This window comes from Bufo bufo, chromosome 4, assembly GCF_905171765.1.
Source record: "Bufo bufo chromosome 4, aBufBuf1.1, whole genome shotgun sequence".
Taxonomy (NCBI): domain Eukaryota; kingdom Metazoa; phylum Chordata; class Amphibia; order Anura; family Bufonidae; genus Bufo; species Bufo bufo.
Window position 1 is genome coordinate 464,625,077 of NC_053392.1, and position 27,730 is coordinate 464,652,806.

Genomic DNA, 27,730 nt, shown 5'->3' on the forward strand with positions numbered 1-27,730 from the left:
GCGGTTTCAGATTTGGAAATGGACTCGGCCCTGCCGTCCAAGCTAGCCTCAGCGATGGGTCAACTCATCTCTGATATTCGTGACACCTTTAAGGTGCAAGATGACCCCCCCTAGCTCTGACGCAGCTAGCGTCTCCTTTATCAGACCCAAGCAGGCCTCCAAAGTCTTTCCAATCCACTCTGATTTCTCCTCCATGGTGTCTAAGGCTTGGGCTCGCCCGGACGCCCGTTTTGTCAATCCCAAGAAGCTGGACATTTGCTATCCTTTTCCAGCCGATGTCGTGGCCACCTGGTCGTCCCCACCTAAGGTGGACCCCCCCTGTGGCCCGTCTGTCAAAGAACACGGCCATCCCTGTTCCCGACGGGTCCTCTCTTCAGTCAGCGGAGGACCGCCGCATGGAGACCCTTTCCAAGGGCATTTTTGCTGCCTCCGATTCTGCTCTCAGACCTACGTTCCTTGGCCCAGCTTATTATTCGGGCCGGGAATTTTGTTTGTGAGGCCTCCCTTGATGCGGGAGCCCTTATTGCACGCTCCTCCGCCCTGGCAGTTTCCGTCAGGAGGGAGCTCTGGCTGAAGGTTTGGAAAGCGGACGCTGCCTCCAAACGTTCCTTGGCGGGGCTACCGTTTGCGGGTTCCCGCCTTTTCGGGGTCCGCCTAGACGAGCTTATTTCGGAGGCCACGGGTGGTAAAAGCACCCATCTTCCTCAACCCCAAGCCAGGGGCGCCCCCCGCGGTCGCCCTGGTGCGTCTCGTTTTCCGTCCTCCCGCAGGACCTCTGGGGCTCCCCCCGCAGCTGCCGCTTCGGCCCCTCCCCAGGATAAGCGTAGGAAGCCGTTTTTTCGGGCGCAGCCCTCCTGGCGCAGGCCGCAGGCTGCCCGCACACCCGCAGCAAAGCAGTCCTCTGCCTGAAGGCGCGCCCCCACCCACCCGGGTGGGGGGCCGGCTCCTCCTTTTCAGGGACATCTGGATGGCTCACCTCTCCGACGCCTGGGCTCTCGAAATTGTGTCCTCCGGATACAAAATCGAATTTGTGTCCTTCCCTCCAGTTCTTTCGCTCCCGCCCCCCGCGGCTGCGTTCTCCGCGGCTGTTCAAGCCTTTCTGGACAGGGGGGTGATTACCCCCGTTCCTCTAGAGGAAAGGTTCCAAGGGTTCTATTCGAACCTCTTTGTAGTTCCCAAGAAGGGAGGTTCGGTGCGGCCCATTTTGGACCTCAAAAAGCTCAACCGTTTTCTCCTCCTTCGACGGTTTCGGATGGAGTCCCTCCGTTCCGCGGTGGCTTCCCTGGAGCAGGGAGATTTCATGTCTTCCATCGATATACAGGATGCCTACCTCCATGTTCCGGTAGCCCGGTGTCACCATCGCTTCCTCCGATTCGCCGTGGGGGACCTCCACTTCCAATTTGTCGCCCTTCCCTTTGGGCTGGCAACAGCCCCCCGGGTGTTCACCAAGGTCCTGGCCCCGGTTTTGGCCTTACTCCGTTCCAGGGGTGTTTTTCTGCTACCGTACTTGGACGATATCCTCATCAAGGCTCCGTCCCTTTCTCAAGCGGTTGCCAGCGTGGATCTCACTCTAGAGACTCTGGCGAGATTCGGTTGGGTCATCAACTTCCCCAAGTCCTCCCTTCCTCCCTCCAGACAACTGGTCTTCCTGGGAATGCTTTTAGACACGGGAGCGGCGGAGGTACGTCTTCCCTCGGAAAAACGACTGATCCTCCGTCGGGCGATTCGGGGTCTCCTTCTCCACCGTCGACCGTCCTTCCGCTTCTGCATGCGGGTCTTGGGGCAGATGGTTGCCTGCTTTGAGGCGATCCCATTTGCGCAGTTTCACTCCCGCCCTCTCCAACGGGCGATCCTCTCCTCCTGGGACAAATCGCCGGAGACTCTGGATCATCCCTTCCATCTATCGCCTCCGGTGCGGTCATCTCTCCGCTGGTGGTTGCAGTCCCCTCTTCTGGGCAGGTCCTTTCTGCCGCTCATTTGGTTGGTGGTTACAACCGATGCCAGTCTCTTGGGCTGGGGAGGCGTGTTTCCTCCCCGATCCGTCCAGGGCATTTGGTCTCCATCGGAGTCCAAACTCTCGATCAATGTCCTGGAGCTGAGAGCGGCCCTTCTGTCTCTGCGACACTGGACTCATCTGCTGAAGGGTCATCAGTTCGTGTGCAATCGGACAACGCCACGGCCGTGGCGTACATAAACCACCAGGGGGGCACTCGCAGCGCTGCAGCAATGCGGGAGGTCACCAGCATTCTCCGTTGGGCGGAAGCCCACGTCCCGGCCCTATCTGCAATTTTTATTCCAGGGGTGGACAATTGGGCGGCGGACTTCCTCAGTCGCACCACCGTCGACCCCGTGGCGAGTGGTCTCTTCACCCGGAGGTGTTCGAGGCCATTTGCCTTCGTTGGGGCATACCGGACGTGGACCTCATGGCCTCCAAATTCAATCACAAGGTCCCCGCCTATCTGTCCAGGGCCAGGGATCCGGGAGCCTGCGGAGCCGACGCCCTCGTTCTTCCTTGGCGAGGCTTCGCGCGTCCATACATATTCCCTCCCATCCCACTCCTGCCCAAGGTCCTTCGGAAGATCGCGGCGGAAGGCGTCTCGGTGATTCTGGTCGCTCCGGACTGGCCCCGCCGGTCTTGGTATGCCGACCTCATGCTGCTCCTGGCAGACGCGCCCTGGCCGCTGCCCGCCAGGGAAGATCTTCTCTCTCAGGGACCAATCTTCCACCCGCGTTTAAGGTCCCTACGTTTGATGGCGTGGTTGTTGAGACCACCGTCCTGACACGTAGGGGTTTTTCTGCGGACGTCGTCCGCACCATGATCTGACAGGTCTCCGCCTTTCATCTGAACGAGGACATCGTTCTCCCCTCTTTGTGTCCTTCCCCTTCCCACCCGCAGGAGAGGAAGCTTCATCGCCTGGACGTTGTCAGGGCGCTCAAGGTTTACCTGGAGGTAACCAGCTCTTTCAGGCGTACTGACTCGCTCTTTGTGGTTCCGGAGGGGTCGCGCAGAGGGATGGCGGCATCCAAAGTTGCTATCGCCTGTTTTGTCAAGATGGCTGTTACTGAGGCTTATCTCGCCAAGGGCAAGGTTCCGCCCCTCGGTGTTACCGCTCACTCCACTAGAGCGGTCGGGGCTTCCTGGGCTCAGAGGAATCGGGCTTCTACGGAGCAGATTTGCAAGGCGGCCACTTGGTCCTCCTTGCACACCTTCACCAAGTTCTACAGGGTGCATACTCATGCGTCGGCTGACGCTGCTTTAGGCCGTCTGGTGTTGCAGGCGGCAGTTGACTGATGCCTCTGGTGTTGGTCTAGTTTGTTCTGGTCCCTCCCTTCTGGGACTGCTCTGGAACGTCCCATGGTTTCCTGTGTCCCCCAAGGAATATGGGCGAGAAAAGGAGACTTTTGTATTACTTACCAGTAAAGTCTCTTTCTCGCTCTTCCTTGGGGGACACAGCACCCGCCCTTCATTTGGGTTACAGTTGTGGTTCCGGCTTGGTTGCCCCCGTTGGGGCTCGACAGTTCTTTTTTCCGGTTGGTGGTTATCTTTCACTACTTGGACACGCAACTGGCAGTCTCTTCTCCAGGCTGAAGGGTATAGCTGATGGAGGAGGGGCTTACAGCTTTCACTTAGTGTCACGCCTCCTAGGGAGCAGAGCTATACCCATGGTTTCCTGTGTCCCCCAAGGAAGAGCGAGAAAGAGACTTTACTGGTAAGTAATACAAAAGTCTCCTTTTTTTATAAATATATTCCCAAAAAAGAAAAAGGAAATGAACAGGCACAACCACCTTCTGGGGTGTAAACCAACAGTTTAATTCAGTAAAAAAAAATCGATAATAAAATCAGTAGTAAAATCAATATCGTCAGTGTGAAGTGGCAACAGTAATGTAGCAGCCCGGATAATATCTGCAAGGATGAGAGCAGCAAACCATACACAGTGAAAAATAACAGCAAACCATACACAGTGAAATATACCAGCAAACCATACACGGTGAAATATACCAGCAAACCATACACGGTGAAAAATAGCAGCAAACCATACACGGTGAAAAATAGCAGCAAACCATACACGGTGAAAAATAGCAGCAAACCATACACGGTGAAAAATAGCAGCAAACCATACACGGTGAAAAATAGCAGCAAACCATACACGGTGAAAAATAGCAGCAAACCATACACGGTGAAAAATAGCAGCAAACCATACACGGTGAAAAATAGCAGCAAACCATACACGGTGAAAAATAGCAGCAAACCATACACGGTGAAAAATAGCAGCAAACCATACACGGTGAAAAATAGCAGCAAACCATACACGGTGAAAAATAGCAGCAAACCATACACGGTGAAAAATAGCAGCAAACCATACACGGTGAAAAATAGCAGCAAACCATACACGGTGAAAAATAGCAGCAAACCATACACGGTGAAAAATAGCAGCAAACCATACACGGTGAAAAATAGCAGCAAACCATACACGGTGAAAAATAGCAGCAAACCATACACGGTGAAAAATAAATTAACAGCAAATATGTCCAGTATTAGCAACAATGTACCTCAGTCCATATAGATATAGATAATATCCAAAAAAAGGGGGGGGGGGATATATGAACGGTCTCTTTAGATGAATTGCAGGAAGTCCCACTCTTAGATGTATGGGGTTATAATACAGCGATCCTCATCAGAAATCTGGTGGACAGCCCAATATGTGTAAATAGTGATATTGATCACTAAGAGCTCTTACCGCTTACTTTCCTTGGGCATGTTTTGTGAATAGTCTTGGCAGAGAACTGCCTACTCACGTGTATATTCGAACACGATCCAGGGAGCGCGGGATGTAAGTAGTTTGCAGGGACGCTGAATTCACGAGGTCGGGAGCGTTCCACTGCGTAGCTTGATGGGCGTGTCTCTGTAGGTCAGGTGATCTTGACAACCAGGTCAAGTGGTCTGGTCAGATGATCCACAGGTCCTATGCGATATAGAAAGTGTAAGATTTCTTCCTTTGTGCGCACAATATCTTTATGTCTTAGGTCCGGACCGGTAATGGAAAATGTAGAAGCCACAGTTAGCTGGTGACTAGACGCGTTTCGAGGCTACTTGCCTATTCCCAAATACCTTTGATTAGTTATAATTGCTCATTTTGTCTAAGGAGCAATCGGGGGAAATAAAATGGCAGCTGTCCTACTAGTACACACAAAACCTGTCCAAATCACAAAGCAGGACAAGTTACTTCACAACACTGAGCTAAAGAGCTGCCTCATCCTACTCCCCAACTTGTCAGGGATTATGATCCTGAATACAGCTGATAAGATCTTTATCTGAATCTCTGTACGAATGGAGTTCACGAGGAGACATGAAGTACAGAGATGAGGTTGGTGGTGTAGCTAATGAGCAGCACTTGTGTGCATTCGGCTGCATTACCACTGCCCCACATTACCACAGTTTGTCCTGTCTGTGTCTCATGAACTCCATTCCTACAGAAATTCAGCTAAAGATCAGCTGTATTCAGGACAATAATCTCTGACGAGTAGAGCAGAGAGGAGGTTGAGGCAGCTCTTCAGCTCAGTGTTGTGAAGTAACTTGTTCTGCTGTGTGATTAGGACAGGTTTTGTGTGTACTAATAGGAAGGCGTCTATTTTATTTCTCCTAATGATTACTCCCTAGACTAAACAAGTCCTTATAACTAATGAAAGGTATTTAGGCATATATTTATAATACAGTAATATTTAAGTATTTTCAGTAATTTTATTAATTCCTGGAGAACCCCTTCAAAGAATTAAAAATATATTCCCCTCCTCCTAATGACCTTCTGTTGTTCGACCTACAAGATATTTAAGGATCTTGCATGTTTGTTTTTTTCCTATGCAAACATGCTTATACCTTAGCATAATCATCAAACTAAATAGACTGAAGATATGTGAAATGCAGATGCCAGTCAACAGATGTCCTGATTAGGGAATGATTACAAATGTGACTACTTATCTTCTAATCTTTCTGATCGCCATATCAATGGCGGGCTGATAGTATGAAGTCCTTGTGTCCCTCTTGGGATCACTGTGTGAAAGATGACAGTAACAGGCTCTGATTTTACTTCCTGTTGTCACTTGAACCCTACGCCTCCCTAACAGGCACACAACCAGGTAAACTCCATATGCTGCTGACTTCATACAAGTGCTGCGCCTTGAATATAGTACCTGGAGTATTGAGATTGGTATCATTTGAAAGTGAAGATTCTGGGTTTTAACATTTATACCAAGATCTAGTACTTATATTGCACTTATAAGCTGCAGCAAGCTTTTTAAGTCATGGTGTATTACATATAGGTCAGGGATGTTCAACCTGCAGTCCTCCAGCTGTTGTAAAACTACAACTCCCACAATGCTCCTCTGTAGGATGATAGCTGTAGGTTGTCAGGGAATGATGGGAGTTGTAGTTTTGCAACAGCTGGAGGACAGCAAGTTGATCATGCCTGATATAGGTGGTAAGCCCATGGTTTTGCATGTAGAGATCCCAGATTTGAATCCTGGGAGAGACTTCCAGTTTTTTTCTTCAGATTTTTTTTTACTTCCACATTTAGCCCATAAGCGAATAATATTTTTAGGCTTAAAAAGCTCATAAATATTGCTGGTTTATTTTTAATCCTATATTGTGCCTGTGAATAAAATAGTAAGGCCCCTTTCACACGAGCGAGTTTTCCGCGCGGATGCGTTGCGGGAGGTGAACGCACAGCATCCTCACGGAATCCTGACCCATTCATTTCTATGGGGCTGTTCACATGAGCGGTGATTTTCACGCATCACTTGTGCGTTGCGTGAAAATCGCAACATGCTCCTCTTTGTGCGTCTTTCACGTAACGCAAGCCCCATAGAAATGAATGGGGTTGCGTGAAAATCGCAAGCATCCGCAAGCAAGTGCGGATGCGGTGCGATTTTCACGCATGGTTGCTAGGAGACAATCGGGATGGAGACCCGATCATTATTATTTTCCCTTATAACATGGTTATAAGGGGAAATAATAGCATTCTGAATACAGAATGCATAGTAAAACAGCGCTGGAGGGGTTAAAAAAAAATAAAAAATCATTTAACTCACCTTAGTCCACTTGTTCGCGATGCCGGCATCTCCTTCTGTCCCCTTTACTGAATAGGACCTGTGGTGAGCATTAATTATAGGTCAAGGACCTTTGATGACGTACTCCGGTCATCACATGGTACGTCACATGATCTTTTACCATGGTGAATCACCATGGTAAAAGATCATGTGACGTACCATGTGATGACCGGAATGACGTCACCACAGGTCCTGTTGCTGCACAGAGATCAGATGAAGCCAGAAGGAGATGCCGGGCCGCGAACAAGTGGACTTAGGTGAGTTAAAAAAAAATTAATTAAAAAAACAAAAAAATTTAACCCCTCCAGCAATGTTTTACTATGCATTCTGTATTCAGAATGCTATTATTTTCCCTTATAACCATGTTATAAGGGAAAATAATACTATTCACAGAACACCGATCCCAAGCCCGAACTTCTGTGAAGAAGTTCGGGTTTGGGTACCAAACACGCGCGATTTTTCTCACGCGAGTGCAAAACGCATTACAATGTTTTGCACTCGCGTGGAAAAATCGCGGGTGTTCCCGCAATGCACCCGCACATTTTCCCGCAACACCCGTGTGAAAGGCCTAATATGATTATATATTATTTAGTATAGTATAGTCTATTCTTGCTCGTATCGTTGAGGGACACAGAAGACCATGGGTATAGCTGCTGCCACTAGGAGGTGACACTAAGCAAAAAAAAAGTGTTAACTCCTCCTCTTAGCTATACCCACTCTGCAGACACTGAGCTAATCAGTTTTAGCTTAGTGTTCGTAGGAGGCGGACATTTTTTTCTGCAGGTCAGCCAAAGTTTTTTCTATTTAGTTTTATTTTTCAGGTTCGGGCTGCAGGTGGGCTCTCACCATGTGTTTTTCCCACACTTGAAGGGGGAGACCAGCGGGTCCTCAAGCCTGCAGCTCATTCCCCACCTTTGGAAGACAAGGAAGACAGTGCATCTCAAATCCGCTGTTACCTGCCAGCTACTGTGTCACCTTGGATTCTACTTCTGGAAGTCCCCCATGTTACTGGTGTAGCCGCCCTCCCAAGGGGCAGCACACTGAAGAAGGTGACACTGCTAGAATTAGGGTAGGCAAAAAACCTCTGGGTAAGTATATTACCTACCTCTGCTGCGGTCCCCCCCTGTGCCTGAGCCCCCTTCTCCTGTTTTCTCTAAGTGAACAAAGGAATATATGTTTCTCCTAGACCTTGGCCCTTGTATCTGGTGACTCACCGCCTTGGTCCCACCGCCGGTCCCCGGCCCAATCCATGCCCTGTGAGCCAGTACCGGTGGTCGCATGTCTCCTTGGGCGGCCGGTGCTTTTCTGCTCGGGGCATCCGGTATGCCCGCTCCCGGCCTCCTTGTTTCCCAGTGCACTCCGCTCCCTCCCTACATCGCTGCCCCAACCAAAAGTTCTTCTGGTCTGCCCCGCCTGTACTTGAGGCCCCAGCTCTGTGGCCTACCAGGCCGCATCTCCCAGCGTGTTTCAGAGGCGGGATCTGTATTTTCAGAGCGCGGACATTTCGCACCCATGCCTTCGCCCCTCCAGCTGCCCAAAAAGCTCTGCCCCTGCGTTCTGCTTAACCCCTTCCATGCCTCAGTACTACTGTGCTGACGAAAGTGCTTACTGGGCTCTCTGCTGAGGCTTACAGTGGTGCTGGTCATTAGTACAGACGGATGTGGGTTCAGTTCCCCTTGCTCTGTTTTGTTAGACTTGAGCTGCATGTGTAAAAAAACAAAGCTAAAAAAAAACTATATATTTACATATTATTAACCCTTGGAGCTAGCTGATCCTTCTGGACCTAGTTCCCACACCATTCTGTAGGCAGAATTTCTTTACCCTACCGCTGGATACATACATCCTATAGCGTAAGCGGAATCCTGGCACTACCGCTGGATACCGCACTACCGCTGGATACCGCACTCCCTGTAACTTCCCCTCCTCCTATAGGCTCCCCTTCCCTGGGACACCTTGGGTTAATTTTTTGTTTCGTTCTCCTATAGGCGGAGTAGTTACACTACCACTGAATTCCGGGAGTCCTATCACATTCCCTTCCCTCCTTAGGCAGAATATGTGCGCTCACCACTGGACCCTGTACATTCTGTAGCATACCTTCCTTCCATAGGCGGAGTAATTGCCCTTACACTGGATGCCGTACAGCCTGTAGCATTTCCCTCCTTCCATAGGCGGAGTACTTGCACTACCACTGGCTTCTGTACAGCCTGTAGCATAGGCAGAGTAATTGCCCTTGCACTGGATACCGTACAGCCTGTAGCATAACCCTCCTTCCATAGGCGGAGTAATTGCCCTTGCACTGGATACCGTACAGCCTGTAGAGCTTACCCTCCTTCCTAGGCGGTGTACTGGCTCTACCACTGGATACTGTACAGCCCGTGCCATTACCCTCCTTCCGTAGGAGGAGTAATTGCTCCTCCATTGGGTTCTGTACGGCTTGTAGCATTGCCCTCTTTCCTTAGGCAGAGTAATTGCACTTCCACTGGGTACTGTGCAGCCCGTAGCATTATTCTCTTTCCATGGGCAGAGTAATCTTCCATCGGCGGAGTGTTTACATCCCGTTGGTTCCTATACGTCCGGTAGCATTGCCCTCTTTCCATGGTCAGAATATTTACACCACCACTGGATACCGTACATCCGGTAGCGTTACCCTCCTTCCAGAGGTGGCGTAGTTCCACTACCACTGGATCCCATGCTTCCGGTAGCATTACCCTCCTTCCTTAGTGGGAGTATTTGCACTTACAGAATGTACAGTACCCAAAGTAACATTACCCTCCTTCTATAGAGTAATTACACTACCACTGGATCCTGTACAGACTATCGCATTACCCTTCTTCCTTAGACGGCGTAATTGCACTTCTACCAGATACTATATGTCCTATTGGATTGCTCCCTACGCAGGCGGAGTGATTGCACTAATGCTGGATATCATCTGTCCTGTCGGTTTTCCCTCTTATATAGGTGATTTAGTTGCACCACAGTCGCATACAGTAATTGCACTATCACTGGATGCTGTACAGATTGTCGCATTACCCTCCTTCCTTAGGTGGAGTATTGCACTTCCACCAGATACCATACGTCCAGGCGGAGTAATTACTCTCATACTGGATATCATCTGTCCTGTCTGCTTTTCCCCTTCTATTGGGGGATTGGTTGCACCACAATTGCGTGCTATAGATCCCGTAGCATTACCCTCCCACCATTGACAGAGTAGTTGCTTGCACTACCAGTGGACCCTGTACATCTTTTCAGTTCCCCTCTTTCCGTCAGCGGAGTAATTCCATTACCATTGTTCCTCCTATTATATTATCCGTCTTTCTTGGGTGGAGTAATTGCTTCAACATTGTCTACCGCGACTACTCTAATTTGTTCCCTGTCGCATGGCATCCCGTTCCATGGGTGGCCTATTGGCTAGACACGGTACCTACAATCGCCTTATCCCCCGTCATAGGAGGTATTTTGGCACTACTGCTAAACGTCTGCTCTGATTGCCAGTTTTCTTCCTTCTCAGGTGGAGTGTTGCGCTAGCACCAATTCTTGGTAGCTATTGCTGTTGTCCTCATTTTCTGGTGGAGTCTCTCCTCTGACCCTAGAGGCCATAGTTGTTACTATCACCTCCCCCCGTGATGCAGTCTTTGCACTGCCTATAGATATTTTGGCTACTCCGGTTCTGTGGCTACTACTGTGTGACCCCCTTCCCAGGGGGAATTTTTGCGTTAATTCTTCAACTGCGGCGTGCATGACGCATGGGTGGGGAACTCTGCATTTATGGTTTTCTCCACATCCCCTTCCTCCATGTGGCGTATCGGCCCTGGCATTCTGGCGGTATCTACACAGCATTCCTCCTTCTAGGCATGGTACCATCTTGCTAGTTGTAGTTGTGATCGTGTCTACATTTCCTTCTTCCACAGGGGCCACTTTGCTTATCTTCTGCCATGACACACTCTGGCTGAGGGGTTTGCTCACTTCTGCTGGGCATTACTACGTTTTCTGTACCTGGTATAACCTACCGATTTCTATGGCGCTGGCTTAGCGCCTTGTTCCCTTTACATGTACCGCATTGCCTCTACAATCTACTACGGTGACAGAATAAGCGTTCCCTCCTTGTGGAGTTTGGGTATGCACTTATTCAGTTTGCATATGTGAGTTGTCTGCATGGCTCCCCTCACCAGGTCCAGCGGTTGTACTGCCTTTGTTGTCACCCCTAAGTGCTGGTTTTCTACTAAGCCGCATCGGCTGCTTCTATTTCTCCCCTTTCGCAGGGCGAGTAGTTGCGCTCCCCCACATACTGTTACTTCCTGCTCGGCCAGTGTTCATAGCCATTGAGTTCTCGTATGCCCCCTTTCTGCTGTGGGGTGCCTGCGCGGGTGGTGTTGGTTCTGCTATCAGTTTTTTTCTGGGGTTTTGTGGCATTTGGGGTCCGCACTCCCTTTCTGGTGCAGTATTTTTCCTATCTCTAGTTCCTGTCTGCAGTTTCCGATTTAGGTCTGCCAGTTCAGGCAGCCTTCCATGGAGTATCAGACTGCTTCTCGCCTCTCTTTTTCTGGAATTTAAGGTCCTCCTCTACATGTCTCTGCCTACCACATTGGCGTTTTCCTGGGGGAACATTCTTATGAAGAAACCCCCTTGGCCGTAGGTCTGAAGGGGACGTTTTTGATCCCGGAGGACACTCTTTCCCTGTCAGGTGACTGACTTGTCTTCATTCTTGTCCATCTTGTGGATATTCTGTGTGCTCTCCGCTTTATCTGAAGTCTCCTAAGCCATGACTTATATTCCCTGGGCTGTTCGTATTCAGCCGCTCTCTGGCTGGCCTTCCCGGGAATGGGTCTTCCTGTCCCTTTTCAGGGTTCCTGTTGTGTCTTTGCCCCACATTTTTGTGCGGGGCCTTATAACCGGCCTTGGATTCGTTCTGTTCTTGTTCCCTTCCCATGGTACTGCTCTTTAACGTCCCATGGTCTTCTCTGTCCCCCAATAAAAATAAAAAGCGAGAAAATAGGATTTTTTGTGCTTACCTGTAAAATCCTTTTCTCTTGAGTTCATTGGGGGACACATCTCCTACCCTGTATGTACATTGCTGGTTCTCCTAGATGGGGCCTTCTGGTTCTGGATGATGACCCATCTCCGGTTTTCTTCCTTTTTTTTGTTGGCTGCTTCTACTGCTTTTGTACAAACTTTTTTTTGCTTAGTGTCACCTCCTAGTGGCAGCAGCTATAACCATGGTCTTCTGTGTCCCCCCAATGAACTCGGCGAGAAAAGGATTTTACAGGCAAGCACAAAAAATCCTATTTTATTATGGGTTAAATAAGAGAGAGAGAAAAATAACGGAAAAAATGTATACGTTTCTCCCAGGATTCAAACCTGGGATCTCTACAGAGTTGTGTACCACAATATGATGTAATTTGATTGAAAAATCTAATTGATTGAAAAATGACATTGCAACTTGATTGAAAAATGACAAGCCCTAGTTCTTGGAATGCAACAATGAAAAAATGTAAACAAAAAGAAATTGGTCACTAAGAAACAAAATCGGCTGCTCACTAAGGAGGCAATTGCTATATGATGTGTGCAAATAAAACATTTCTTTCTGGGTGATGCCTGCACTGTGAAGTACTCTGAATAACAGTACACCGACGGTGATTTATTGTGCAGCACATTACAGCAATGTTTCAGCACGCAGGCCTATAAACAACTTCAGGAAGGCCTGTCGGACTATTGCTGTTATGTGCTTTTGTTTTTTGCAGTTTGAATATAGTACTGTGAAGATAAATTCTAAAATGTCTAAATTAGTTTCATTGTCACCTTACACGGATCGGAGGAAGGTTAAAAGTGGTCACGCACTGCCTTTTAAAAACTACTTTCTTCAAGTGTGCACACAATGTGGGACCCAAGAAGACTTTTGAGAATTATCAAAAACAAAGTTTCTACTGTATTTGGTATCTGTCTAATTGTTATTTTTTTTGTTTGGGCCAGGTGTCTGAAAAAACAAACACCTATTACATTGGAGTGTGCTCTCCAGCACAAAGTATGCCATCTGGTAACTGTAATGGGGCTGTGTGTCTTCAGTCTGGAAACACAGCCATCTCTTTTGGAAACATTAATGCAATGAAAATGGAGTATCATCACCAACAGGATATGGTAGAACTTACGTATGTTGGAGGAGACCTTTGCTCACCATGTAAGAAAAAAACGTGTATCATTCTTTTGTAATGTTTACAATTCTATTTAACCCCTTAAGGACCTGTGCCATACATGTACTGTGCTGGTGGACGTGACCTAAGGACCAGCCCCGTACATGTACGGCGGGCTGATCGAGCGGCTGCAGGAGCTGCGATCAGCGGCACTGACCTGGCAGTCAATGATAGCCAGGCCCCTGCTGCATACGCCGGCATCGGTGAAAACACAGATGTCGTATTAACCCTTTGTATGCCGCGGTCAAAGCTGACCACGGCATGCAGAGGGTATGCGTGCCCTCCGCATCTCCATTGGGTCCCAGCGCTGCAGTGGCGGCGACCCGACGGCAGAGAAGGCAAGCCCGATGCCTTCTTCGTAAGCCTGTGAGATCCAGCCCTTAGGCTGGGTCTCACAGGCAGGCTGTCAGCATAAAAGCTGACAGCCAATGCATTACAATACAGGTTGTATCGTAATGCATTGCAGAGGGGATCAGACCCCAGAAGTTGAAGTCCAGAGTGGGAGAAAAATAAAAAGTAAAAAAAGGTGTTTTTCATAATAAAATTTAAAAAAATTAAGTTTCAAGTAAAAAAAAAAAAAAAACATAAAATTGTAAAAATAAAATTGGGTACATTTTACAAAATTGGGTACATTGTACACAAATAATTGGGTATTGCAGCGTCCGTAACGATCGGCTCTATAAAAATATTACATGATCTACCCCCTGTCCTGAACACCGTAGAAAAAAATAAAATAAAAACTGTGCTAAAACAACCATTTCACCTTACATCACAAAAAGTGATCAAAAAGGCATATGCACCCCAAAATAGTACCAATCAAACCGTCAAAAAATAAGCCCCTACATAAAACAATCGGGCAAAAAAAAAACAAAAAAAAAACTATGGCTCTCAAAATATGGAGATACTAAAACATGATTTTTTTTTTTTGTTTCAAAAATGCTTTTATTGTGTAAAACTTAAATAAAAAAAGTGTACATATTGGGTATTGCCATATCCGTAACAACTTGCTGTATAAAAATATCAAAAAGTCACATGCACCCTAAAATAGTACCAATTAAACCGTCATCTCATACCGAAAAAAAATGAGCCACTACATAAGTCGCCCAAAAAAAAAAAAAAAAAACATAGCTTTCAGAATATGGAGACACTAAAAAAAATTTTTTTTTCAGAAATGCTATATTATGTAAAACTGAAACAAACATCCAAAAAAAAATATTTGGTATTGTCACGTCCTTAACAACCTGCTCTATAAAAATAGCACATGATTTAACCTGTCAGATGAACATTGTAAAAAGAACTAAAAATAAAAACAGTGCTAAAACAGCTCTTTCCATTTAACCACCACGACGGCAAGATAGGAGATTGACCCCTGACCTCTGTATGGGCAGAAAAACAGAGAGGGGTTAAATTGCCCCCGCCCCCCACCCTCTTCAGTGTTTTTAGTTGCCCCTATAGTGGACAGGTCAGAGAAGGACCTCTCTTGTCGTCAGGGAGGGGAAGCTGGATCTAATACATGGGCAGCATGGACTCATCGGCGGCTGGAGCCTCCCTTAACTCAGGAATCACTGCGAAGAACTCCCCTGCTCGCCGGCAGTAGGATTCTAAAGCTGGGCAGGGGAGAGAATGCGGACCTCGAGTCTGTTCATCGGATGCCTGTGTCCGGCACGGGTTGCGCGCGAGCGTCTTCCTTTCTCCTGGTGAGGATAAGCAGACTTGAGCCGGAGTGCCCCACGGGGGGGGGGGAGTGTGTTTCATTGGCGGCAAATTTAAAAATGCAGGAAGCCATGGTGGATTCTGATCTAAGGACTGAGGATCACATCCACAGAGATGTCGGCACCTGAGCAGCCTAGAGAGCTGGACACTCCTGCATCGGTGACAGGAAGTCCCCACATGGGGAAACTAACTGCATACTAATTATAGTATTGGAGCTTACATAAAAGAACATTTGTTCTTAGATTATACAATCTGTTAAACAGAGGGGTATATTGGCTGATTGTTCCTCTCTTCTCAATAGGGTGCTAAGGAGGCGCAAAAAAGACCCAAAAAGAGTGTTAAGTGCATGTTTCAAAAAATTTCCTGAGCACGATTCTAAAAAATTGTGCAAGGAATGTATTTCAGACGTTGTGAGAGGAACAACCATCAATGATGGAGGAACTTAGAACACTAATTCTTGATGAAGTTAAATCTTCCCCGACTTTACTAAAAGACGCCAGTCCGGGTCATCTTCTTCCAAAGAGACAGAAAATGGCAGTCCCTTCCTCCTCTAAATCCGAGGATGAAATGGACGAAGCCGAGCCTTCAAGGCGGAGGGAGGAGGACGACCCCCTTTCTGAAGGGGAGATTGTAGAGGATGCAAAAACTTATACTTCTCTTCTGAGGAAATGGCAGACCTATTGAAAGCAGTAAGGGCCACAATGGGCTTTGAAGAGGTCCAGAAGCCACACTCAATAAAGGAAGAGATGTTCGGGGGGGGGGGGGGGGTGTTGGGTGAAGAACTAATAGATCAAAGGTCTTCCCCATAAATGAGAATATAAAGTAGATGATTCTAGACTAAGTCAGAACCAGAAAAACGCCTGGGTATTTCGAGAGAATTTAGAAACCGGCTCCTATTTGAGCCCTCCGAGTCAAAATTGTTTGACGATATTCCTAAGATCGATGTGCAGGTAGCGAAGGTAAACAAAAAGACCGCATCCACCATTTGAAGATTCTTCCCAGCTGCGGGACCCGATGGAGAGAAAGGCTGATAGCTGCTTCCCACTCCTTACACAGGAGACTATGTACAGTATCAAGACCAACATTACGGTAACTTCGGTAGCGAGATCTATGTACTTTTGGTTAAACGAGCTAGAAAACCATAAAAAAAATAAAACCCTGAGAGAGGAAATAATAGATTCTCTGCCCCTTTTAAGATCTGCCACAGCCTTCTTAGCAGATGCCTCGGCTGAGACAGTTACGTTTGCTGCCAGGGACGCAGCACTTTCTAACTACGCTAGAAGGGCCTTATGGATGAAGTCGTGGTCAGGCGACAAGGCTTCAAAAATTAAGCTCTGTTCTATCGCTTTTTCTGGGGAATATGTCTTTTAACCAGTTCTGGACAAAATCCTGGAAAAAGCGACGGATAAGAAAAAAGGGTTTCCTGAAGAGAAACCTCAAAGAATTTTTTTTCCTTTCGTCCCTATGGGGGGAGAGACAGACCCTACAGGGGAAAAGGGAAAATGGGGAGGTTGAGCTACCTAAAAGGTGGTCGAAGTAGGGGGTTCCTCTTTAATCTCCAAAATAAAACCAGCGAAAAACAATGATGCCAGGATTGGGGGAAGACTTGAGGGTTCCTATTTCAATGGGAAGGAATTACTTCAAACCAATGGGTATTAGATATAGTCACCAAAGGATACAAGATAGTTTTTCTCTCTTCCCCCAAAGAAATTTGTGATAACATCCCCACCATCCATTCTACTAAGAGAGAGACTCTGGAAGGGGTACTGGAAATGTTAAATCTGGGAGTCATTACACAAGTTCCCCACTGTAAAGAGAGAGGGCTTTTACTCCACCCTATTCTTAGTGGCCAAGCCAAACGGGACGTTGAGGACAATAATAAATCTAAAGGAACTGAACAAGAACATCCTATACAGGAAATTAAAGAGTCCTTGGCATCCACAATTCTATTGATAGGTCAGAGTGCATGATAGATCTCAAGGAGGAATATTACCATGTACTAATCAGACAGCAGTCGCAAAAATTCTTGAGATTCGCCCTAAGAGACAGTACAGGGAAGGTTCATCATTTTCAGTTTACGGCCCTCCCTTTCGGTATTTCAGCAGCCTTAAGAGTCTTCACCAAAATAGTAGTAGAAATGGTAGCTCATCTAAGGAAACCAGGTCTAATGATAATACCATACTTAGACGACTTCCTATTACTGGCAAACTCTGGGGGAAAAGATGGAAAGAGACTTAAAATCCTTCCTATCCCTACTAGAGGATTTGGGATGGATTGTAAATAAAATAAAAAATCATGCCTTCTTCCCCAAACAAAAATATACCGTATATATATTTTTTTAATTCTCCAGCATTCTCAAAAACAATCCTCCTTTCTTCCAGAAGAAAAGACAGTATATCTAAAAAAAAAAAAAAAGGTCCAAAGGTTCCAGAAAAGGAATCTATGCTCCATCAGAGAGGCAATGAGACTTCTAGGCGTATTAACGTCATGCATAACATCAGTCCCTTGGGCTCAGTTCCACTTCAGGACTCTTCAGCTATGGTTACTGAGATGCTGGGACAAGAGACAGACTTCCTTAGACAAGAAGATACGTATTCCACATTATATTAAACTATCTCTCATATGTTGGACCCAATAAAAAAATCTAGTAAAGGGAGTGGCCTGGCAGAAGACTCTGTTCTTTCAAATCCAGACAGACGCCAGCAGAAACGGATGGGGTTCAAATATAGAAGGAAGACTCTTTCAGGGGCTTTGGCCAGAAGTTATAGCAAATCAATCGTCAAACGACAGGGAATTAAGAGCCGTATGGCAGACAATAAAAGCCGCGTCTGTCCTTATAAAGGGACATCACATAAAATTCTAATCGGACAACGTGACAACAGTATCCTACTTAAGGCAACAAGGGGGAACAAGATCAAAACAGTTAATGAAGCTGACAGTGAAAATATTTTCTTGGGCCAAAGAAAACCTAAAATCTATATCTGCAGTACATCTAAAAGGCTCCCAAAATCAGGTGGTGGATTTTTTGAGCGAGGAAAACCTTAGACCAGGGAGACTGGGCACTTAATCCAGAGACATTCAGCCTCATAGTAGAGAAATGGAACTTCCCGGTCATAGACCTATTTGCCTCAGGGTTAAAAGCAAAAGTCAAGAAATTCTGTTCCCTAAACCCAAGAGACAAACCGTGGGCAGTAGATGCGTTCTCTCTCACTTGGGATTGGAAGCTGACCTATGCTTTTCCCCCGTTCCAGCTAATCCCAAAAGTTATCTAAAAGATTATCCTCGACAGGCCAAATCTTATTTTAATAACCCCATTCTGGCCAAAACGAAGTAGGTTCTCGATCCTAAAAAACGTAGCTGTGTCTGATCCGTGGGTACTCCCTCCCAGAAAATACATCATAACTCGGGGGCCATTAATACACCCATGCCCAGAATTTTTCAGGCTGACAGCCTAGATCCTGAATCGGAAAATCAAAGGAGCCAGGGGTTGTCAGAGAAGGTCATCACCACTCTGAAAGCTAGTAGGAAAAAGGTGACTTCTGTGATTTTATCAAAAAATATGGGAAAGTTTCTGCTCATGATGGGGACATGGAGAGATAGATCAATCAACCCCAAACATTCAGAAGATTTTAGATTTTCTACAACAGGGGTTAGATTTAGGCTTGCGTCATTTGACCCTGAAGGTGCAGGTTTCAGCCCTGAGTGCCTTCTTTGACTCTGATCTAGCTGAGCACAGGTGGATTAAGAGATTTTTCAGGGCCGCTTGCCACTTAAGACCTTTTGTTAGACCTAGAATCCCAACTTGAGATCTAAACATAGTACTCAAGGGTCTAACAAAAAGTCCTTTTGAGTCGTTAGAGGATGTGTCAGTTAAGATGCTTTCTTTCAAGACAGTTTTCCTCCTAGCAATTACATCAGCTAGGAGAATAAGGTAAATTCAAGCGCTCTCTATCAGACATCCATACTTAACTGTCACGGACGATAGAGTGATTCTTAAACCAGATCCAGGTTTTCTTCCGAAGGAAGTGTCAGACTTCCATAGAAACTAGGAAATAGGGCTGCCTTCATTTTGTAGTAACCCGTAAAACAAAAAAGAGGAATTCCATTCCTTAGACGAGTTGTAATGAGATATCTGGAAGTAACTAGAGATTTTATGAACCTGTTAGTTCAGTTAGTACAGTTCGGAGGGAAAAATAAAGGGAAAGCCGCCTCTAGGGCCTCCATCGCCAGGTGTATAAAACAAACTATCCATGACTGTTACATTCTCCAAAATCTTCCTTGCCCTGTGAAAGTTAGGGCCCATTCCACCAGGGTGGTCTCTTCTTCCTATGCAGAAAGAGCAGGTGCTTCATTGGAGCAGATATGTAGGACCGCGACTTGGTCCAACATTCATACCTTCATAAAGCACTAAAGACTTGACTTGTCAGGATCTTCAGAACTATCCTTTTGGTAGGAAGGTCCTCCAAGCCATAGCCCCCCCTTAATTGAATAATCTGGTAGGTCTCTTATATTGCCGTCATGGTGGTAAAATGGGAAAAACTGAATTAGATTTTCCGGTAATTCCTTTTCCATGAATCCACCATGACTGCACGGAATTCCCACCCAAAAAAAAAAAAGGGGGATAGACATCAGACAGTTTATAGGAGTCTACCTGAAATTTTGCTTCATGTGAATTAGTATGAGGAAATGCAAAAAAAAAAAAAAAAGTGTGTGTATATACCTAGGTGAAGGGTTACTATAGTAATCTGGTAAACACTGAAGAGGGTGGGGGGCGGGGGCAATTTAGCCTTTTTCTGTTTTCCTGCCCCTACAGAGGTCAGGGGTCAATCTCCTATCTTGCCGTCATGGTGGATTCATGGAAAAGGAATTACTGGTAAGTCTAATTTCAGTTTTTTGTCACCTTGCCTCACAAAAAGTGTAATATAGAGCAACCAAAATCATATGTACCCTAAAATAGTACCAACAAAACTACCACCTTATCCCGTAGTTTCCAAAATGGGGTCACCTTTTTTGGAGTTTCTTCTCTAGGGGTTCATCAGGGGGTCTTCAAATGTGACATGGCAACTTTAAAATTATTAAATGAAATCTGCCCTCCAAAAACCATATGGCGTTCCTTTCCTTCTGCGCCCTGCCGTGCACCTGCACAGCAGTTTACGACCACATATGGAGTGTTTCTGTACTACAGAATCAGGGTAATATATATTAAGTTTTGTTTGGCTGTTAACCCTTGCTTTGTTACTGGAAAAAATGAGTTAAAATGGAAAATCTGCCAAATAAGTGACATTCTGAAATTTCATCTACATTTTCCTTTAATTCTTGTGGAACACCTAAAGGGTTAACAAAGTTTGTAAAATCAGTTTTAAATACCTTGAGAGGTGTAGTTTCTAAAATGGGGCCATTTATGGGTGGTTTCTATTATATAAGCCCCACAAAGTGACTTCAGACCTGAACTGGTCCTTAAATATTGTGTTTTGGACATTTTCCTTAAATATTTTTTTTAAGATTTGCTTCTAAACTTCTAAGCCTTCTAACGTCCCCAAAAAATTAAATGTCATTTACAAAATGATCCAAACATGAAGTAGACATATGGGAAATGTAAAGTAATAACTATTTTAGGAGGTATCACTATCTGTTTTAAAAGCAGAGAAATGAAATTTAAAAAAAAAAATTTTTTCCAACTTTTTGGTTAATTTGGTATTTTTTTATAAATAAAAATGAAATATTTTTACTGAAATTTACCACTGTCATGAAGTACAATATGTGATGAGAAAACAGTCTGAGAATGGCTTGGATAAGTAAGTGTTTTAAAGTTATCACTAGGGATGAGTGAATAAATAACTTCGTTCCAATACTGTACGGATCAGGAGCTCCGTACAGTATTAGAATGTATTGTCTCAGATGTGCCGAAGTCTTGCGAGACTTCGGCTAATAACTTCATAAATTAATTTGTACTGTAAAAACCTATTTCCCAAACTCTGGTTCGGTTCCAAGTGGTAACCTGAGTTCGGGAAATGTTGTTTTTTTACAGTGCAAATTAATTTATGAAGTTATTACGCAAAGTCTCGCAAGACTTCGCAAGGCAATAACTTTGGCTCATCGGAGCCAATATATTCTAGTACTGTACAGAGCACCTGCTCCGTACTGTATTGGAACTAAGTTTTATGCGAATCGACTTCGGATGTTTCATCCTAAGTCGATTCGCTCATCCCTAGTTATCGCCACGTTAAGTGACACATGTCAAATTTGCAAAAAATGGCCTGGTCCTTAAGGTGAAAAATGGCAGGGTCCTGAAGGGGTTAATTAAATGAAATGGCTTCTCCAGGTTATGAATATTGGTTAGGATAAGTCATCAATATCAGATCAGTGGGGGTCCAACACTGCACCCACACCAATCAGCAGTTTTGGGCTGTTGTTTGTCTAGAAACTATACATTATACGGAGCTGAAGGCAGACAGCTTTGTACACTGTGTAGTGGCCGTGCCAGGGTGCTCCAGCTCAGCTTCCAGCTCTAGCTGACCACCACCTACTTACTACTGGTGGTGCAGGGTATTGCAGCTTCATCCAAATTTTTAAAAGAACACTTCAGGCTAAAGTGACAGGCTTTACTGTCTAGTGCCGGAGCCTCGGGGAACGGTGCATGACCTAGGGATTACTTGTACCCCTTGTGACCTGGATGAACTGAAAAACATTAGATGACCATATTCACCTTGTTTGTCTTCTTCCATTGCCTACCTTTAGCAACCGAAAACAGACAGTCCACCATCTTGTTTAAATGTGACGAAAGTGCTGGAAAGGGATTTCCTGTCCTAATCAGTGAGCCCAAAGGATGTTCAGCTATGTTTGAATGGAAAACGCAGCTAGCCTGTCTTCCAAAACAGACCTGCAAAATTATATTTAACCATCAGACCTATGACCTTAGAAGCCTTTCCTCCATGACCGGAAACTGGGATTTTACACAAAATGGTGATAGGTAAAATAATGATGTTTTATATACAAGTGCTTGCAGTACAATGAATTGTGTAGTGTTTTCTTACTGTTTTTTGTCTTTACGTGCAGGTATTATCTTAACCTTTGCCAGAGGGTAAACCAAGGGCCTAGTGGCTGCTCAGAAACTGCAAGTGTGTGTCAAGAAAGTAATGGAAAGGTCCAGGTTTTGGGGCGAGTTCATTCGCAGGAAGTGACATTACAAGGTAAGCAATAACATGTTTTACTATTCTTACAGAGACTGATGAAGGTGGAGTAGGCAACACTGTCATGATATGAGTCTGTGTGTGCTTTCCCTTTCTGTGAGGAGCAGTATAGAACCTCTTCTGCTGGGAGAGATAGAGCTTGATGCAGCTCTATGCATTTAGCATTAAGTGGAATCTACCGGTAGGGGGCGAAATCTAGTCTCCATGGCTGATGATGCTGCCATGGAGAGAGACCTGGCAAGTGTGTTTTACCTAGTCTTGCATTAAAGGGACTATGTCACCAGCGACCTCCCTATCAAGCTGTTTGCATAGACCCATACAGTGGATATAAAAAGTCTACACACCCCTGTTAAAATGTCAGGTTTCTGTGATGTAAAAAAAAAAAAATGAGACAAAGATAAATAATTTCAGAACTTTTTCCACCTTTTAATGTGACCTATAAACTGTACCACTCAATTGAAAAACAAACTGAAATCTTTTAGGTGGAGGGAACAAAACAAAAAAAACTAAAATAATGTGGATGCATAAGTGTGCACACCCTCTTATAACTGGGGATGTAGCTGTGTTCAGAATTAAGCAATCACATTCAAAATCATGTTAAATAGAAGTCAGCATGCACCTGCCATAATGTAAAGTGTCTCTGATTCACCACAAATAAAGTTCAGCTGCTCTACTTGGTCTTTCCTGAAATTTACTTAGTCGCATCCCACAGCAAAAGCCATGGTCCATAGAGAGCTTCCAAAACATCAGAGGGATCTCGTTGTTAAAAGGTATCAGTCAGGAGAAGGATACAAAAGAATTTCCAAGGCATTAGATATACCATGGAACACAGTGAAGACAGTCATCATGAAGTGGAGAAAATATGGCACAACAGTGACATTACCAAGAACTGGATGTCCCTCCAAAATTGAAAAGACGAGAAGAAAACTGGTCTGGGAGGCTACCAAGAGGCCTACAGCAACATTAAAGGAGCTGCAGGAGTATCTGGCAAGTACTGGCTGTGTGGTACATGTGACAACAATCTCCCGTATTCTTCTTATGTCTGGGCTATGGGGTAAAGTGGCAAGACGAAAGCCTTTTCTTACGAAGAAAAACATCCAAGCCAGGCTACATTTTGCAAAAACACATCTGAAGTCTCCCAAAAGCATGTGGGAAAAGGTGTTATGGTCTGATGAAACAAAGGTTGAACTTTTTGGCCATAATTCCAAAAGATTTGTTTGGCGCAAAAACAACACTGCACATCACCAAAAGAACACCATACCCACAGTGAAGCATGGTGGTGGCAGCATCATGCCAAGGGGCTGTTTTTCTTCAGCTCTGGAACTGGGGCCTTAGTTAAGCTAGAGGGAATTATGAACAGTTCCAAATACCAGTCCATATTGGCACCAAACCTTCAGGCTTCTGCTAGAAAGCTGAACATGAAGAGGAACTTCATATTTCAGCATGACAACGACCCAAAGCATACATCCAAATCAACAAAGGAATGGCTTCACCAGAAGAAGTTTTGGAATGGCCCAGCCAGAGCCCAGACCTGAATCCAATTGAAAATCTGTGGGGTGATCTGAAGAGGGCTGTGCACAGGAGATGCCCTTGTAATCTGACAGATTTGGAGTGTTTTTGCAAGTCAAAATGTTCCATGCTGATAGACTCATACCCAAAAAGACTGAGTGCTGTAATAAAATCAAAAGGTGCTTCAACAAAGTTTAGTTTAAGGGTGTGCACACTTATGCAACCATATTTTATTTTTATATTTTTTCTTCCCTCCACCTAAAAGATTTCAGTTTGTTTTTCAATTGAGTGGTACAGTTTATAGGTCACATTAAAGGTGGAAAAAGTTCTGAAATGATTTATCTTTGTCTCTTTTTTTTTTACATCACAGAAACCTGACATTTTAACAGGGGTGTGTAGACTTTTTATATCCACTGTAGTTGGGGTTCACCTGACTAAAATGTAGTATTTATTTTGTTGATCTGAGGCTCCATTTCCAAGTTATGATACTTTTTCTTAATGTGCAATTTAGGCCTTTGGTGCAATGAGGGCATCACAGTTGCTCTAGTTGTACCCAAGCTCTTGTTGACAGGGCCAGGCAGTAGTAAAGCAGTGAGGGTGAGGCTGGCCACAGAAAGGAGCGGAGCTTTTGGGTGCAACGAGAGCCATGATAATGTCCTCATTACACAAGAGGCCTAATTTGCTTATCGGGATAATGCATCATAACTTGGGAATGGAGCTTCGGATCAACAAAAGAAAAGTGCCATTTTAATCAGGTGAAGCACAGCTATGTGTCTATGAAAACAGTTGGATAGGTAGGTCGCCGTTGACAGGTTCCCTGTAAGGCAAGACTAGTCAAAGTTCACTTGGCAGGTCTCATGCCATGGCAGCATCATTAGCCATGGTGACTAGATTCTGCCCTCTGCCAGGTGATTCCACTTAATGCTGTTAGCATCAGCAGCCGCCCTACTTGTATATGGCTTAGATCTATACACTGCAAGATGTATATGGCTTAGATCTATACACTGCAAGATGTATATGGTTTCTTGATCCAGTACTACATATGCTAATTGTGAACGCTGTAAACCAGGCATAATGCTGCAGATAAGGAGGCCAGATTTTCTGTTTTCCTACTGCCCTGGTTCCCCTGCTGTCAGCACAAATAGCTCCACTGAAATACACAGTCCAGACTGCTTTGCTGTTCTAACGGAGAGGACTCCTGTGCGCATGCACCACAGTCCTGCCAATGTATTTCAGTGCAGCTCTGACAGTTGGGGAATGGGGGGCAGTAGGAAGATAAAGAATGGTGATCTGGACTCAATGTCTGCAGTGCTACTCATGTATTACTGCAGATAATAATCCAAAATCAGAGTGACAGATTGCCTTTACGATCCCTGTTGAGCAGCTCCCGCACGGTGCATTGCACAAGCTTTTGAGTCCCTGTATTTCTCAGGTGCTGTCTCACCTGCTGCTGATTGATAGATTTTCTATGCATAGTATGGGAAGAGAGCTGTCAATCATTCATGAGAAGATGGGGCAGCTGCAGTTCATGAATATCTGAATTCCAGTGCTTGGTTCACACTGCGGCTTCTCGACCAGGGATTTTAATAAAACTGGGCAAAAAAACATAAGTGGCCCAGCGTTTCCATCAGAGACTCTGTCCCTAGTTTATTCTGACCCAGACACGGTGAAAAAAAATCCTATTAGAATGAAATTTTGGAGTGAGGACTAGGGGCCACATTTACCATTAGGATTTGTGGCGTGAAAAAGTTGCCAACTGTGTGTTTGCACCTTTTTGAATGCCACTTGTGCACATGTTTTTCTCGCTCGTATCATTGGGGGACACAGGAGACCATGGGGTATAGCTGCTGCTGCCACTAGGGGGCGACACTAGTGTTCGGTCCTCCTCTCATAGAAAAATTAAAACTCCTGTACTCCACTAGATTGCTTCAAGTGTTGTATTTTATTTAACAAGCGGATTTCCAGTTCAAATGAAATATACTGAACGTTTTCGGCATTTAGCCTTCTTCAGAACACTGGAATAATTTACAGACATGCCATCATTAGAAAATAGTGCAAAGCATAATATAATGTAACGCGATATAAACACAATAATCAAATAGAAAATGTTCTAGTCAAAGCATCAAATCGCAAAGTGCGTAATCCCGAGAGACCATAAACAATAATGATCTTTATACAGCAATCTGCTTAATGGGGGAGGGATGTCCTCTGCTGGGTCCATGTGGTTGGCTGGATAAAATCCATATACATAAGTATCTAGCCGTACGTAAAGGAAGATAATTAGCATATTCACTATGTAACATATTCACTATGTGGGAAATAGATTAAAAATACAGCAGTATATCAGAGCAATGAGGCAACAATATTAGGTGGGGTATCGTTGTGGTAATATAATGCAGCGATAGGTAACCGGTAACTGCCTAGTAGGGGTTTCATCTGTTGTAGTCGTAGTAAACCATGAACAGCAGAGGAGAAATGCTTACCTGGATGAGCCGCACTGTGTGAAGAAATGAAGGTAGAGTAAAGTACCCCCAGCCAGTGGCAAATCGAGTAAAGGATCTAAAAGTGGTCCTGGTATGTTGGGCTCTGTGGCCCTTGTCAGCGCTGGGTTTAAACTGGGCCACAGCCCTATCAGAATGGCGCCATGAAACATGTGGAACCTGTGGCGTTTTTATATCCTGCCACATTGGTGCTTGGGAAGGAGAGCAGGGCGGTTCAGAGGCGGAGAAAGGGAGGAGGGATGTCGGAATGACGGCTGCTGCGTCAGGTAGGCTCTGGGCATGCGGGGGTAGGTGGTGCCCGGAGAGGAGGGGAAGACCGGGTAGGAGGAATACCTAAGATGGTGGTGGTTGCTGCTTCAGAGTGGCACAGCGCATGTGCCATGTGTTAGTAGAAGGCCCGTAATATAACGGGAGTAAACGGCGCGGGTGCCAATGCCAGTAAGAGTGCGAGCGGAGATATGTGGAGTGTCTAAAAGAGTATAAGGAGAACAGAGAGGTGGAGGTGAGAAGAGGATGGAGGTAAAGAAAATAGGCGAGGTGTAAGCAGTAGGTGCAGATGGAGATAAGAATGTGACAGATAGAAGAGAATAGAGATGTGTGAGAGAACGAATTGAGATATAGACTAGGTGCGGCTTTATCCAGAGGGAACTTACAATATCTCGTCTGAAAAGAGAAAATGCCCTGTTAATAAATTATGCAATGGTACAGGAAAATTCAAGTAATAGAAATATCAACAGACAATATTAAACATGAAAATGTGTTCATATGAAGCTCCCCAGTTCGTATTCACGGTGGAGACCTTTGGGTTCCAGTGTTTGTAGTCGTTGGATCCAAAAGGCCTCCCTATTCCTGAGTATTCGAGAGATGTCACCGCCCCTTCTTGGGGCTTCTATCTGTCCGACTATTTGAAAATGTAGCTGGGCAATGCTGTGTCATTTGGATATGAAATGTGCTGGAATGGGCAAAAGAATATTCTGACAGCAGATGGTAGACTTATGCTGACAGATTCTGTTTCTGATGTTTTGCGTGGTTTCTCCTACATACGTCAGGCCATAGGGGCATTTGACTACATAGATGACATTGGAAGTGTCACATGTGTAAAAGCCACGTATAAGATAACCTTTACTAGTGTGAGGGTGATAGACCATGTCTCCTCTTGTAACGTGGGAGCATTACATACAATGTAAGCAAGGGAATGGGCCTCTACGTTGTGTCCTGAGGAATGTCTGCCTGGGTATTTTAGTGATAGAGCCCTCGTCAGCTCGTACAAGGGTGTCCCTAAGATTTTTAGGACGCCTATTGCAGGGTAGAAGTAGAGAGGCAAACTCCTCTATGTGAGGATAGGCCTGGCGTAGGAGATGCCAGTGTCTGCGTAGGATATTTTGTACTTTGGCTGAAAAAGGGTGGTAGGTGTGTAAGAAAGGGATCCTACGTTCTTTGGTGTTTTTCGGCATTATGATTTTCGGTCAGACCATCTCTAATTATCTTATCAGGGTAGCCCCTGTCGTGAAAACGGGAGGCCATTTCA

General features: G+C 45.4%; 1 protein-coding gene across 2 annotated transcripts in view; it reads left to right on the top strand.

Moving 5' to 3' along the window:
- Positions 1-27,730, top strand: part of IGF2R (insulin like growth factor 2 receptor) — a 231,858-nt gene that overhangs the window by 172,133 nt on the left and 31,995 nt on the right. For both annotated transcript variants that reach the window (XM_040429474.1, XM_040429475.1), the window contains exons 38-40: positions 13,072-13,276; positions 21,741-21,972; positions 22,059-22,192. In XM_040429474.1, coding sequence (XP_040285408.1) covers positions 13,072-13,276; positions 21,741-21,972; positions 22,059-22,192 — 571 coding nt within the window. The remainder of the gene's footprint in view (positions 1-13,071; positions 13,277-21,740; positions 21,973-22,058; positions 22,193-27,730) is intronic.